Source organism: Lingula anatina, chromosome 4 (genome assembly GCF_051362555.1).
Source record: "Lingula anatina isolate TDL-2025a chromosome 4, LinAna3.0, whole genome shotgun sequence".
Lineage (NCBI taxonomy): Eukaryota > Metazoa > Brachiopoda > Lingulata > Lingulida > Lingulidae > Lingula > Lingula anatina.
The window spans coordinates 19,730,037-19,745,669 of record NC_141770.1 but is presented as its reverse complement, the minus strand read 5'-3'; the positions used below and the strand labels follow the sequence as shown (position 1 = coordinate 19,745,669).

The following is a 15,633-nucleotide window of genomic DNA, read 5'->3' as shown; positions in this document are numbered from 1 at the left end:
AGGACAGATAAAGATAAAATACTTTTTCCAGTAACTTGGAAGTGTAAATACTTCAACTTCTTTAACGGCCCATGAAAAGTGACTCTCTAAGTCATGTCAGTGACGTTCATGTTATGTGTAAAGTTGGCATAATTCTGCCTTGCCCCATCAGTTTTACTGTTTCATGCTATAGTACCCTCCAGTGTGGAAAGAAATCTACAGCTATTAAAAAAGAGATATCTATGCCTTACTGATATTACCCAGTGTTTATTCTTATTCTGAGCACAGTATAAAAAGGCACATTTCGTATAAGACCATAGTACACTATACTGCGCATTAAATCATAATCAAACTATCAGGCCCCCATAACTCGAAAGCATCGCATATTTCGAATAGCGATATCACATAGCAGCTACAATGTATTATATGGGGGTGAGTATGGGCGAGTTATGGAATCAAAACGCTTGCGCTCGGTCGCAATGCGCGATGCTTTTAAGTTACGGGGCCCAGATTGGCAGACAAGCAAATTACAGTATGTCACAGTGTTGCACCTTAGATTTCTCTGTCTAGTCTTACAAATGCTCTTCTAGTCTATTTCTGACCATCTGACTTTGAATAAATTACTCTTTCTTTTGGACTCTTTCATGTGAAATCAATCCAGTTAAAACTATTTTTCTGACAAATATGTATCTCCAAAGGCCTTTAAAAATCATTTGGTCTCAAAATGTATACAAACCAAAAATTCATCTCGAATAAAATATTTGGCTCTTGTGACAGCTTCTGGCTCCCCTGGTTCATGGACTGGAAAATCAAACAGAATATTATACAATGGTATGATATAACTGAGTTATACAATATAGCAAAATATTAAACAATGTTTACTGTGAATTAAATGATAGAGCAAAACTTTATACAATGGTAATATAACTGTCAGTTATACAGAGTAGCAAAATATATTACAGCATAACTATGAATTATAAAACGTAATTTAAGACTTTAAAACAACCTGATAAATTCAGCATTAAGGTTGCACATTATGATATCAGAAAAGGTTCTTAAAAAATCACTAACAAAAATACATTATAACTTGACTTAAAGATGTTCCCCAATGACAACATCCACAGACTGAACCATTTCCCCGTTTAATTTTTTCACTGTTTTGAGTCCTGATTTTTTATCTTGTACTTCCAAAAACACATAGGCCTACAGATACTTCATCAAGGAAATATTTGTTCAAGCACTCACTTTCAGGAGGAACTACATATCTTCGATACTCAGGGAAATAATCATCAATTTTTGATTTGCCAGCCATCACTTTTTCCGCTAATAAATCTTGCTTGTTTAGAAATAAAATTACTGAGATTGTGCGCAACCACCTGGAAAATTAGAAAATAAACAAAAATGAGAGGTAATCATAGATAAATGGTAAACATACTGATCTTGTTGTACACACAAATCAAACAATGTGGTTCTCACTAATGGAATTCTGACCAAATCCATGTCTGAACCACCGTTAATATGTCCACTGCCTGCACAAGAAATCAATTCTTTCAGAACGTGTTAAGTTGACTGCTGCCATAGCTGAAGGCATTTTGACCGACTCTGATTCTAAGACACGAGTGAACGAACCCAGTGCCAGCACAGAAATCAATTCTTAAAGAGCAGACATTGTGCAGCTGAGTTGCTAGCACAGTGATATAGCAGTCAATTGGATCAGCTGAGGACAGGCATCATATCTGCCTGGCTATATGAACAAATCACTGCACAGCCTTCTTCAGCTTTACTCTACGCACTGCCTTCAGGTCAATAACCTTTAATATCAAGTGATTTTTTTTTCCAAAAAAGATTTTAATTTCTGTGTTCTTTGTTGTGAAGGATTTATTTTTACATTATGGGTGCTGCTATCTGAGACAAAAATGAAGCTTGATTCAGGCAGATGTACTTTGTCATCATAACAAAATATCTGGATTTAAAGTATATATTCTACATCATGATCTTTGATAAATATACTAAATATAAAATGTTCACCAAATCTCTGGCAGGAATGTTCCAAAACTTTGTCCTGTCTCATCTGAACACATGCAGGAATAAACCCCATCATTACATACAGCATGAATTATCAGTAATTGATACAGATTTAAAGGATTGTGCTTACTTCATATTGATTACTGCGGTCATGTGACAATCTCTATTTCCTGTCACTGATGTAAAGTGTTTTACAGATCAACCAAAAGATGGCAGCACTCTCTACATTAAGCAGTAAGGATCAAGATGGACCTGTTTCCATTTATTTTTCTTTTCTTTACAGTTACAAGGAAATGTTACAAGAAAGTGCTTTTCATATTTAAGCTAAAGAAGTATAAAATGCCTTTGTTTCACTAATATATAGAAACAACTGAATTTGCTTCCATCTCATCTCAGCCACAACAGATCTGGTATTTATTTTCACACACTGTCATTTTCAGACCCCCTCTCTCTCAATAAAATGAATCAGAATTTATAATACAAAAATACGGCCAAAGTCTAAAATCATTTCAAGAGCCAATAAAACAAAAATGTTACCTACTTTCATCTTATCCACCTAGGAAATGACATTGTAGTCTCAATAATTCATATTAATTCTTGTAAATTATCTTTGAGATCAATCTTACTCACCTATTGTTCCAGATGCTCCTAAAGAGTTCTAAACTCTCTTTAAGTCGGTTTTGACTAGGGTCCTCTCGGAGGACCATGTTGTAGCTACTACAAGCTGTGACAAAAATAATGGCTGTCACATCATTAAAACACTGGATCCACTTCCGTCTTTCATCTCTCTGCCCGCCCACGTCAAACATGCTGAAATAGGAATATAAGAACATAATAATGTTACGAGAGGATCAGAGAAACTTGACCATTTTCCCTGGGTATGAACAGCCAGTCTCTTACTTCTCTCAAACACGATATAGGAGAAAAACAAAATGCAGTGATTTCATTCAGAAGTTTCATAATCACCTCAATAGAAGGTTTAGTTTGAAGTACAGAAAAAAAAAAAAGAAGGGACAGGGGTCTATCTGTCTTTTGAGTTATCAGCAGTTACTATGACAAATATGGGCAATTTGTATACATTTGCATACATGCAGGAGGGGGTGGGAGGAGAGAGGGTGAGAGAGAGAAACACAACCTTGCTTGTACAGTATATCTGTTAGCATTTTGACTTTTTTTTACAAATTCTTTATTCAATTCTGTTTTATTTTTTGAGGACCAACTCCAACCCTTCCTACAGACAGACAGACACCCCACCTATGAACTCCAGTATAATTAGTGGAGCAATCTCCTCCCTGCAGGGGGCACCTGAGAACGCTTCTCATCCTGCCTCTCGGAAATCAATACAGGTGCTATTTTTATCCCCATTTTCCAGGGACCTGCACGACAGCACGCCACACAAGATGGCTGCCGATCAATAAACTATCTCAAGGCCTGTATTTTTAGGCTCTGAAGGGAATTGGGCAGCTATATTTAGAACCCTGGTTGCTCTTGGTATCCAATCAATTGTTGAACACAGATGATTCTAATCACCTGCAATTAACGGTAGTCACCAGGGATGTGACCAGCTAGAAAAGTACTCGCTTGGAATCTAGGGCTGGAATTCTGCTAGGGTAGAAGAAAATGAGACAAGGGGTTTGACCAGCTTGAACTGTAATTTAGCATCAAGGGCTAGAATACTGTTAAGGTAGAAGGAAATACAACAATTAAGGTGTTTGACCAGCTAGAAATGTACTTGTTTGGAATCTAGGACTGGAATTCTGCTATAGAGTAGATGAAAATGAGACAAGGGATTTGACCAGCTTGACTCTTACTTGTTCAGAATCTAAGGTTGGAGTCCTGTTAGGGTAGAAAAAAAATGGGACTTGTAAAAATGTTTACAACCTTCACCTGTAATACTGCTAGCCTTTCTGTTCTGTAGGCAGGTGTGTTTGGAGAGGGGGTAGAAAGATCCACCCTTTTGGCTGGAAAAGGTCCTCTCTGAATAAAATTCGATCTAGTTTCTAAGCTAATTCTCAAGTTTTATCAACTACTGAGGAAAAATAAAAAAAAAAAAGGCCTCCTATCCCTAAGACATTAGGTAGAATATTTGTCCCAGAACTTTATCCCAACCTGCTTCCCACTGGACCCATCAATATGAAGAACATTGCTACAATGTTTACTTACTGAAAATTGACTTTGTCCACTGAAAACTTTGTTTCAAAGATCCCTGATGTTAACACTCTACACCGTAGTATATCCTGAAAGCAGACAAATAAACTTTAATATGTAAGAATTTAAACAACAGAAAAAATGCAACATATTCTAAATCCGTAAAGTAACTACAATAAATTTTTTTTTTTTGTATTTGTGGATTACCATAAAGAAATCTTTTAACGAGTAATTAACAAAATGAACAAAACATAAAATAACCAAAATAAAATATATTTCAGCATACTTTCTAAATACTCGGATAAACAGAATAACATTTTATGTTACAAAATAAAATGCCACTAGCATAACAAAGTTGTAAAATTGCCCTCAGTGAGATAAATATTTAAATACCATTTTGAACTCCACTAACCTGTTCATTTGGGATATAATCGTGTTGCTTTACATTGCTAACCTTATCTAAAAAACTGAAAAAGAAGAAAAAGATTTTTTAGAAACCAGATCAATAACACGATTGCAATTTTCTCAACAATTTAAGGCATATACCTGGCCATGCTAGGTTATAACAAATAATTACAATCAGAAATGTGACATAAAAATTCTAAGTAATTGGAAACCCCCACACCCACCCCAAAAAATAAAATAATAATGTGCATTAGCATGTCTTATTCAGCAACATCTTACCCTCTCCCCAAAGGAAAAAAAAACAATATCCTCAATTATGCATTTAAAATCATTATGCATAATGGCCCTTTAAATATTCAAATAATCTCCGAGATAAAATAAATTATAGAACCTTGAACTGCTGTATTCTTTTAGGCAAACAACACATTATAGAACTTTACAATATGCTAAAAAATGATTATTTTGATCTATTTACAATTTTCATGGGTTTTTCTGAAAACAAAAACTGCTTAAATTAAGCTCCACAGCTTAGCCCCCATAAACGGTTTATCAAGTACGGGTTGGTTGTGAGGTTACAATAGCTACGTGACGTTCTCAATGTCTCCAGGTCTTAGTAACCACAGCCATATCCTCTTCACTAATGTTTCCAGGGCCAATATGTCAGTCTTGATAATCCAATAAGTTACAAATGTCACAGATACTTTTATTATGAATAAATGTTGATTGGAAACAATAACACTTGTCATGTCACATCTGGCTGGCCGAATTGCATATTATCATAACCTCAGCTGCTTAATAAGCTTCTGATTTACCACCTATTGAACCTATTGCGAAGGGGTGGGAGGGGGAAACAGTTGCAAATGAGCTTACAGCACATTGTGAAATAAAATAATAATAATAATAATAATCTGGAGGAAAAAGGGCATAGAAAACTGAAATGGAGAAAGCAGAACAGTAACTCACTGAGACAGGCCACCTAGGTTCCAAACTCCAATAATGATTTTTTAAAAACGATAATAATCACCCAAATTATCTGAAAAAATGGTCACTCCTAATGAAAAAAGAAGTCTAAATGAAAGCAGAACAGTTGCCTGAGCAATGTCCCGGAGCACTACAAGGTATCACCCCCCCCCCCCCCCCCAGCACCTCCATTACAATTTTAAGTAAATTTTTTTAACAATTTAACTTTCAAGTTCAAAGTCACACAATTTTTTCCTGAAAAAAGCCTATCACGTGCCTCCTAAATCAGTCTTGTCACTGTCTGGCAAGGAGAAGGTGATGTCATCCTGTACACAGATCTCATTTACAATGAAAACTGTTGCCCAAGTATTGATCAGTTAGTCCAGACAAAATACTGGCCCACCTGGGTCACCCGGTGCAACCATGACTGCCAGTATTGATGCCATTATTGGTACTGCTATTGTTTTGTCTATTAGAGTTCAAGGATCAATTATTGACAAGGTTCTGACTAAACCCGAAATCAATTGTTCTTTTCTCTCAATGCCCCTAACTGTTGTGACCTTGATAAAAGGCTAAAACCTGAGGTAGAATTATTTATAACTTTACAATAATCAAAATAAAGATCAAAAACAATTTTTATTGTTAATTGTTCCACTGTTGTCATATCTTTTTATCTTGAAAAATGTTTTTGCAAAACAACACTTACTGACCAATAATAATGTTTTGGAAACCTTACAATTTTCTTTCTATGTAACATAAAAACATCCATCCTCTCAAGATTTTTTAACTTAAAAAAAAAAAGCCCGTGAATATCATGGGGAAAAAAATTCACTAGGCCAATTTTTATTTTACAGAAACATCCATTGTGATTTGTTGCAACCTCTAACATCAATAATTCAAAATACAAATCATACTACAAAATAAACAAGGATATATATTTTACCACAGGGAAACAGACAAAATCTTCGATTGAATTCACCCTTATGTTCATACATATTCTGTGTTCAACATCATATTAATTATTGATGGAATTGGTTTCCAACTTTTTTTTTACAACTGAAAAAAAACATATATATAAATATACCATTCAAGGGCCCAACTCCCTGCCCAGTACTGCTTAATGAATATTGTTTTCCTTTTTTAATGACTAATTATCCACACTACAGAAACCATATCTTTCCTTCCTTCCAGTATCATCAAACACTAATCTCTCCAGGTCAAAACGTCAACTGTGTTTTCTATGGCGGTGCTGCTATTTATAGCTGGCATGTTCTATTTATAGCCACAATCAATATTTGGGTTTTCTGTGACAGCCGACTGTTTGCTTAAGTTAATGGACAATGTTTCATCCAGGCACCCCTGGTGTCTCTCTGTGGGTGCCCAGGCACGTGAATAGCCATGCAGAAATGCTGTCGCAGATTTCTTTATTACAGCACTCTTTGTGCAGAAATGTTTCTTAACATTGTTCATTATCACATAATGAGCTAAGTCCTGTAGCTTATATTGTGCAGCATGACTACTTAAGGTTTCTAGCATTTCAATCAGTCATCTTAGACTCTTAGTGTTCAAGCCGTACAATATTTGATTGTCCCTGGTTATCAAAACCAAACTTTTTTTATTATTAAGAAATTCTTTGTCACAAACTGTGCTTCCAATCAAACAGAGCCAGCCTAACAGTTAACAACCCAGGTAACTATACAGTCTGATGGGTGTTATCCAAAATTGTCCAAAGTCTTGTAACTTAAAATCAAGCAGGATTAAAAAGAGAGAAGGTGCAGATACAATGGCAGTGTAGCAAAGGGAAAGGGGCTTTGAAAAAAATGCAGACTTTATCCACAGAAATTTTGCTAGTTTACTGTTACATTCTGGTAAATTACAGTCTATTGCACAACAGTATGAATTTGAGACATTTTGCATGTTATTTTTGAAGCGCTATTTCAAATGACATATCCAGAGCATATAGAGTTTCACCCTTCTTACTGCTATGAGGTTAGCCCCACCTCGTACAGATTCTCATGCTTTCTCAAGCCGCGCTCGTTGTCATGCAGTGTCAACATCCATGTTTTAGGTAGCAACATCCACATCTCAGATGATAACTATCATCATTAACTAACCAAATGAAGGCCAACCTAACAACTCTTGCCTTGCAGTCTGCAGCTAGTAATAATTTTGTTTGGACCAGTAGATTATTCAGAATATCTGAATTTAGTGGTCTGGCAATGCCATTAATTTTTCAAAAGAGCTTTCAATTTGATGTAATTTTTTCCTAAAATGTAACTGTTACAAAATAAATTTAAATAATAAAAAAATTTTTTGACAAAATTTACATCTTGTTGTAACTAATATTAATGCATTAAATGTCCAGTCTTGAATAAATTCTTATACAGACCAGTGAATCCTGATTCAGACTAGCCTTGCCTCAAACATTATGGTGGACAAGTCGAAGGATTAGACTAACAAGTTATGGATGAGTAATCATAACTAGAGGGTTTAACAAGACAGGCCTTCCCAAAATATGCTAAGCCAAGTAAGCTAAGAATACGTCATTTCTTTTCAAAGTATTGGCACTCAGCTATAGGATAAGCTTCTCAGTAATACAGTTACTGTTTCAATATCAATAATATGAAGTTAGTGACAAAGGCATGCTTTCTAACATGTATCAAAATCATCTCTGAGAATCCCTTCTTTCAGCCTTTACAAGCAAAGCAATTATTCTGAGATATTCACCATAACTGATTTTTTTTAGCTTTCGCTAGTAAAGCAAAATTTTGAGTAATTTGACTGATTTTGTGTTTTTAGATATAACAAAGCATCCATAAATTAAAAAAAAAAATTAATATTTTTAGATTTGTTTAAACTGGGAGGGCAATGACCAGATCACGTACTGATCGGATAGTAACCGCCCATCCAGAGAAGTTGTTGACATTTGTAAGGTAATACCAAGCTGCAGATACTCACGGAAACCAGCCTACATGATCCTTGACATTTTATTTCAACAAGGAGACATTAGTACTTTTTATCCAAAATAAAATTTTCAACAAAGAAAAGTATCACACTGCATAATAAAAACTGAGCTTTGTTTTCAACATCATGTATAAATGAACGTATTCTATTACTCTCGAAATATATAATTTAAATATTTGAAGTATTTGCAAGAGAGTAAATGAAAGTAATTGATGAAAGGGTCCACTTTCAAATTGAAATCTAAAAACAATAAAAATCTTAAAATAATCATTTGCAGAAATGAAAATAAAATATTGTTTTGGAGAATATAACGAAATCATTTTGTTTGAGTTTGGTAAGTAACATCGGTATTTTGATAATGAGAGGTCCTTTTCACATGGAGCGGGATCTTCACTGGACCACTATAAGAGATTGACAACTTGATAGGCAAGCTATTACGCGACAGTCTCATCTGAATCCCCCACCCCCAACATCACTAATGAATCAACTTGACTAAACAGGAAGCTAACGTGTAGAGAAATTTTAAAGGAACTGAAGTGGTATTACATGTTCCGACCTCTCAAACTGTACTAGTCCAGTAACGTATGATGCTGGATGATAAAAGGGTCTTAGACCCCATTCCCACAGATTTTAGATCGATCTATCCCTGTGAGGAGTCTCACTAGATTACTGTCAGCTTAGCCAGCTTAAATGTCTGTCCTGCCAACTAAAAGCTGTGAGGGGATAATTAACTATGGTGCGCGCTCGACTGATAGCAATTTAGCGTGAACCCCCAGGGAGTTAGGTCGATCTAGATGGATCGATCTAAATCTATGGGAATGCACTTTTACACCCCATTTCCATAGATTTTTAGATCGATCTATCCCTGTGGGGAGTCTCACTAGATTACCGTCAGCTTGGCCGGCTTAAGCGTCTGTCCCGCCTACTAAAAACTGTAAGGGGGTAATTAACTATGGTGCCCGCTCGGCTGACTGCAATTAAGCATGAACCCCCAGGGAGTTAGATCGATCTAAATCTCTGGGAAAGCACCCTTAGTGTTATAATAAGACAGAGCTAAGGACCAGGGAACAAGGTCGTGATCATCCCTATCTAAACCAAATAAGGCTGGTCAGAAGCTTTGATTTCCAAATTCATACACCCTCTCTCACCACAGATATTTCAAAAATCCAAAAATAACAATCAAGTATTCCTTTTTTTTCGTTCGCAAAATGATGATGGAAAAAGATTAGACAAATCAGAGAGCCACAAAAACCACAATTTCTTTTCTCTGCTTTGAGCACATATAGCCTTAACGTGATGTTGGAGCATAATCTTTGTGACCAACCACTGTTCTTTTTCCATTAAATTCTCAAAGGATAAGCCAACACACCAGACCCTTTGAAAGACACCACCAAGCCATGAAACACCACAAAACTTTAAATTATATTTTCTAGACAGAGCAAAACATTTCAAAATTTTCATGCATCATTTTCATACTGAAAAAAATACAATTTCCTTGTCAGAGAGAGAAGACTGTTTAAGACCTTGGTCCACATCGAATCATAGCCCTGACCTTCATGTCAATTCACTTGGGGAAAGAGAATTCAGAAACTTAATACTGGCAGGACAGAAATAACCTGACTTACTTTTTTGCAGTAAAAACTCATCAATTCGTGACAATGATCACAAATTATGTTTTGGTGATGATGCCATTTTTTCCCCAAAATTTCTCACTGGACAACACTAATATATTAAGAGAATACATGTGGAAATCTGGTGAAAAAACACACTCACTCACTCACTCTCTCTCTTACTCTCTCTCTCTCTCTCACACCCTAATGAGAATCTGGGCTTTTGATATTCCAAGAAAGATTAACCATGCTTTGACACGACACTAACATTCAAACACCCAAAAATAATATAAGAAATTCAGACCATCTGGGTTCAGTAACTGTTTCTATTCACAAAGTAGATTTGCTGCAATGCCATTCAATTGTACTGCTTAACAAGATCATTTTAACTTTTAATTCATTTCTTTTTTCTCTCATTCAAAATGCATTCTTTTTACAACAAATAAATACACTTTATTGTAATAAGTTTGTAGTAGGTATAGCCATAAGCCTATCAGTCCATATCACGCAAAAAGATGTCCAAAACGATATTTTATCGTATAGCTTTCTAGGATAAAAGAAATAAATCCAAAAGAAATTTCAAAGAAACTAAAAGAATCAAATATACTTTGGTAAAAAAATTCGAGACATTTGTTTTATCTTATATCATTTAAGTTTGGATTCTTTTAAAAAACAGTCTACAAAAAATCTCCATTGCCGCACTGGTATAATACCTAGCCCTGAGTCAATAAAACAAACAGCAAGTACAAGTCAAGGCAAGAAATCTTGCATTCATCTACCAGAGCCTTGGAAATCCCTTCATATCAATTACCATATGAAATATTAAAGCCACAATCAATACACCATTTGCATGCTGCTGAGTTCAGCAGACAGAGGGAAAGCATATGGAGTTGTGCTGGAGAAATGGGGACACATTCACACTGCTCTGGCATATTGGCTTTAAGACGCACTTAAAGCTGATTTGTGACAGTTCTATTTTGTACCATATTGGCACAAGTGAAGATTGTCAAAACTGTAAATCCTAAAACTGTTGCTTGCCATTTCCCATTGCATTTGGACCATATGAAGAAAATTAAGAATATTAAAAAAAAAAAAAAAAAAAAAAAAAAAAAAAAAAAAAAAAAAAAAAAAACACGGTCAAAATGAGAACTAAAAACCTTACACACTGAATATGTATGATACATATCATTTTCTGAATAGCTGCAGTCTAAAGTGAATATTGTCTGAAACATTTTCTGATTTGTAATACTTGGAAGACTGATTTCAGAGAGTTTAAACCCCAACCCCGACCCCAATACATACTTTAAATTCTTAGCAGCTTTTGTAAACTAACTCTAATACTTGACTTTGGTTGATGAGTAAACTGCAATCACAATAGATAAGCCAGAGATCTAGGAAACTCCCAGCTCCAACCAAAACCAATCACCATACTTCTATAGTAAATTTACCCCAGTATTTGCACATACACTATAAACCTGGTAAAACTAATGACAGTCATTATATTAGAAGTCTTTTATACTAGCGGGCTCAAGTTATCAAGTCAATTCCCCTGACTACATGCCTAATTCATACACACCATCAGAAGTAATGATATTCTCAATAAAGCTATGGCCCAGAAATTACTGGCTAAATATAGGTTGAACTGAGGCTATTATTATCTCATTCCCATGAATATAATCCAGCCATTCTGCTATTTTCTGCACACACACGCTAACACTGAATTTAATATCAAATGTGGCCTTATCAATCATGTAAGCGGTTTCATGTTCCTAATCCAATAATCTGACAAAATTGATCAGTTTACAGAGAGCAAACCCCTTTTTTGTGCTTGCATGAGCAAAGCTATTGTAATATTTGGATGACCTTTATCTAAATCAGACTTTTTCTATATTGGAAATATCCCACTACAACTTTGCCGTCTTCTCTCTTTCTATAGTCTGCACGTACCAAATCTGCACCTGCAAAGACTGCCACCATAAAAAGTACTGATAAAAAGATGATAAATTATAGCATTATTTTATAAGGCCATAGTAAGAGCTGCAAGACAGAAGGAACAATTTGCACATTCTAACCTTATTCAGTGTACGTATACAAGCAAACACACATACACGCGTGCGCGCACGCATGTGTGCACTTACAGACATACACTCACACAGAGCTACAAGGTTAACTCAACAGTCTACTCTGAGCTGCATTCCAACCCTGTGCTTGTTGAGACTCACTCTTTATAAATGGCTGAGAATGGGGCCATAAATTGCTGCGGAGCTCAAATAGCGGCAGCTCCTTCTTACTGGGTGCTATTTATAGCCGCAGGTGGAGCAGCCAGCCTGTATTGAGGTCGTCCAGACTTCACCTCAGCACACTACCACCATACTACGGTAACAGCTCTCAAATATATCAAACACTATCATTCTTTTGGAAAAAAAAAAAAAAAAAAAAAAACAGAAAAAAGGTTATGGGGTGCTTTAAAAAAAGTCAACAAAAAAAATGAAGGATTTACTTTCTTACCTCCTTACCTAAATCCAACATTTTGTTACCACCAACTTTTCTTTTTAAAAGATTAACTAGTATCTAAATTACTCACAAAAATGATTTCTGATGTGTTTCCGGTGTTTATAACAATTTATAATATTTGAAATTTAGGTACCTGCTTTTCTTCTCATTCCGTGAACAATCACCATAAATAAAGTCCCAAAAGCTAAAATAACCACAAAACAGAGCAAAAATTCCTCAAAAATCTGTAGCTGATATAAAAGCAACATTACACATGCTAACGTCATCTCTCTCTCAACACCCCCCCCCCCCCCCCACACACACACACACACACATTGCTTCAGGCCTGTTACTCTATAATATAACTTCAAAGTGCAGCAAAATCTGCAAGATGAATTCTCAATTTTTTCTCTGATATACATGCAATGGCGTGCATGGCCTCCATCCCCAGGCTACCCAGAACTCCTTCCATCCTGGCTGCTCCTTATGAATTATTAACTTCAACTGAATTCTTAGAACTTCGTTTTCTCTGATATCCACTGAGACATTTGCATACAAGCACCTCTGGTCTTGTGTCTGCTTTATATGGATTCTCTCCTCCTATCCAGGGTGGTGTGCTCAGACATATTTCTACAGTTTGCACTGGATCCACTTTGATTAGCTGCAACTGTTAAGATGGCCAGCCTGAGAGCTATTATTTGTATGTAAGGCAGGGGAATATGGAGTTCCTCTCCTGCAGACCTACTCGCTCTTCTTGCTACTTTTTAACTTCTCTGATTTAACTCTTCAAAGCCTTCCTACTTTCTTGTCATCTTTTTTTTTTTAACCTTTTCTTATTAACTTATTCTTATTTCATATTTTATTTAATGCTATTTTATATATATATTTACTTTTTTTGTCATGAAAATATCCCAGTATGAGGGATTCATTCTTCATAATTATTCAAACTGTTACAGATACCTTTAATGGACAGAAATAAATTTTATTAATTAAATACCCAGTGGAAAATCATTATCTGGTTGAAAGCAAGCAAGGTGAGGATGTGACATAAGGCTTCATGTTTTTTTTGTTTTTTTTAATCCAGCAAATTTGTTCATGACGGAGAATATGGCATATTGGCTCTGGGTTAAGCCACACTAAAAAAAAAAAAAAAAAAAAAAAATTGGGGGGCATTAATTAAAAGCTGTAGCAGATAAGAAATGTCTGACACTAATATTCAATATCCTCTATTCAGGAAAACAATTCAGCATAAAAACAAAATGTTCACAACACCAATATAAAATAGTACAGCAAATATAAAATATAATACCTATAGTACAGCAAATATAAAATATAATACCTATAGTACAGCAAATATAAAATATAATACCTATAGTACAGCAAATATAAAATACAATAGTTCCAGACAAAGCCATACTTCATAAAATGTTTTTTTTTTCTTTCTCATGACATGCCGATAGAATGCTATAACCAAATGTTTAGCCATACATAAATATTAGTTAACAATTACATAGAACTGGAAATTTTTTTTCATATTTTTTTTATTTTATTTCAGAATACCCCCCTTAACAGTAGAAGTAAAAACCCTTATACAAAATAGGGTAAAAAAAGAGTGCACTTTTGCAAATCTCATGTTATAAATTCAAGTACACTTAGATTTTGCATAATCACACACAAAAAAAAAAAGAAATTAAACACCAAATACCAAAATTAATTTAATCAGATAATTTCTGTTGCTCAAATAAACTACAGCTTTACTTACTATTTTGCACAATCAATCAGTTGATATTCGTTTGCTCTTTCAAAGCACTGTTGCACACCCTCGTCTTTCCACAGTTCCTCTGTATGTTCGTAGAACTCCTGAAAAGAAAAAGAAAATTAGATGTACAAAACACATGCAGATTACAGCACCATATAGTCATCAAACATACAACTGAAAAATATTTTAACTTTTTAAACACATATTTATAAATTTCTTCATTTGAAGCCAGTGTAAAATTCATTTTTAACAGCTCAAAATCTAAAGAGAGTGAAGAAAAAATTGTGAAAAACAAAAATGGCCTTAGACAAAGCCTGACATTTTTCTAGGACAATGTCACAAATAAGAAAATTAACAAAATATGCAACAAAAGTCAATGATGTCTCCTCTTTTCTTGTCAGACATTCAAATACCAATACGCAAGTCCACTTCCTCCAAATAATTTCCCCATAACAGTATACATTATTCTTCCCTTTTTCACATTTCAATAAGCAGCACCGCACCCCCTTTTCTTTTATTCACATAACAATACATAAAACCCATTCCTCTCATTCACAACATCAATATGCAAGCTCCAAATATCTTCTCACCCAGATCAGACACATTCTTTCTCCATTGTGCTTTCTTCAGCTCCTCCCCCCACCACGTGGTCTTTAGTAACCTGATCTATGGAATGGAGTACATTTGTCTGCATAGATCAGCGCCTCACTAGACTAAAATAACACTGGCCTGCTATATTTAGAAAGGTCAAACACTGTTCTCCCCACTGTTTAGCTGTTCTCACACAATAAGGCCACTTCTCTTTCTAGGTCTTATAGGGTTTTATAGCATGAGACTTATAGGACTCACATGTCACATTGCGGGTCTGACAGACCTCTGGTCATGTCACATGGTGGGTCTGACAGACCTCTGGTCACATGTCACACGGTGGGTCTGACAGACCTCTGGTCACGTGTAACACGGTAGGTCTGACAGACCTCTGGTCACATGTCACATTGCGGGCCTGACAGACCTCTGGTCATATGTCACATGGTGGGTCTGACAGACCTCTGGTCACATGTCACATTGCAGGCCTGACAGACCTCTGGTCACATGTCACACGGTGGGTCTGACAGACCTCTGGTCACGTGTCACACGGTAGGTCTGACAGACCTCTGGTCACATGTCACACGGTGGGTCTGACAGACCTCTGGTCACATGTCACACAGTAGGTCTGACAGACCTGTCTGGACTTGAGTAACAACTGACTTCATCAACAGTGGGTTAACCTGTGAGAATTTGCTATTTGAA

The 15,633-nt window shown here is 35.6% G+C and overlaps 1 protein-coding gene across 3 annotated transcripts in view; it reads right to left on the bottom strand.

The window, feature by feature from the left end:
• The window catches only part of LOC106157113 (guanine nucleotide-binding protein G(s) subunit alpha), a 54,969-nt gene that overhangs the window by 5,665 nt on the left and 33,671 nt on the right, over positions 1–15,633 (bottom strand). For 2 of the 3 annotated variants that reach the window (XM_013532613.2, XM_013532612.2), the window contains exons 5-10: positions 14,347–14,444; positions 4,565–4,619; positions 4,168–4,241; positions 2,635–2,814; positions 1,225–1,355; positions 716–780 (exon numbers count right to left, since the gene is read on the bottom strand). In XM_013532613.2, coding sequence (XP_013388067.1) covers positions 716–780; positions 1,225–1,355; positions 2,635–2,814; positions 4,168–4,241; positions 4,565–4,619; positions 14,347–14,444 — 603 coding nt within the window. Of the gene's footprint in view, positions 1–715; positions 781–1,224; positions 1,356–2,634; positions 2,815–4,167; positions 4,242–4,564; positions 4,620–14,346; positions 14,445–14,933; positions 15,147–15,633 lie in introns of those variants that run through there. The other variant, XM_087010347.1, reaches the window with a different exon arrangement.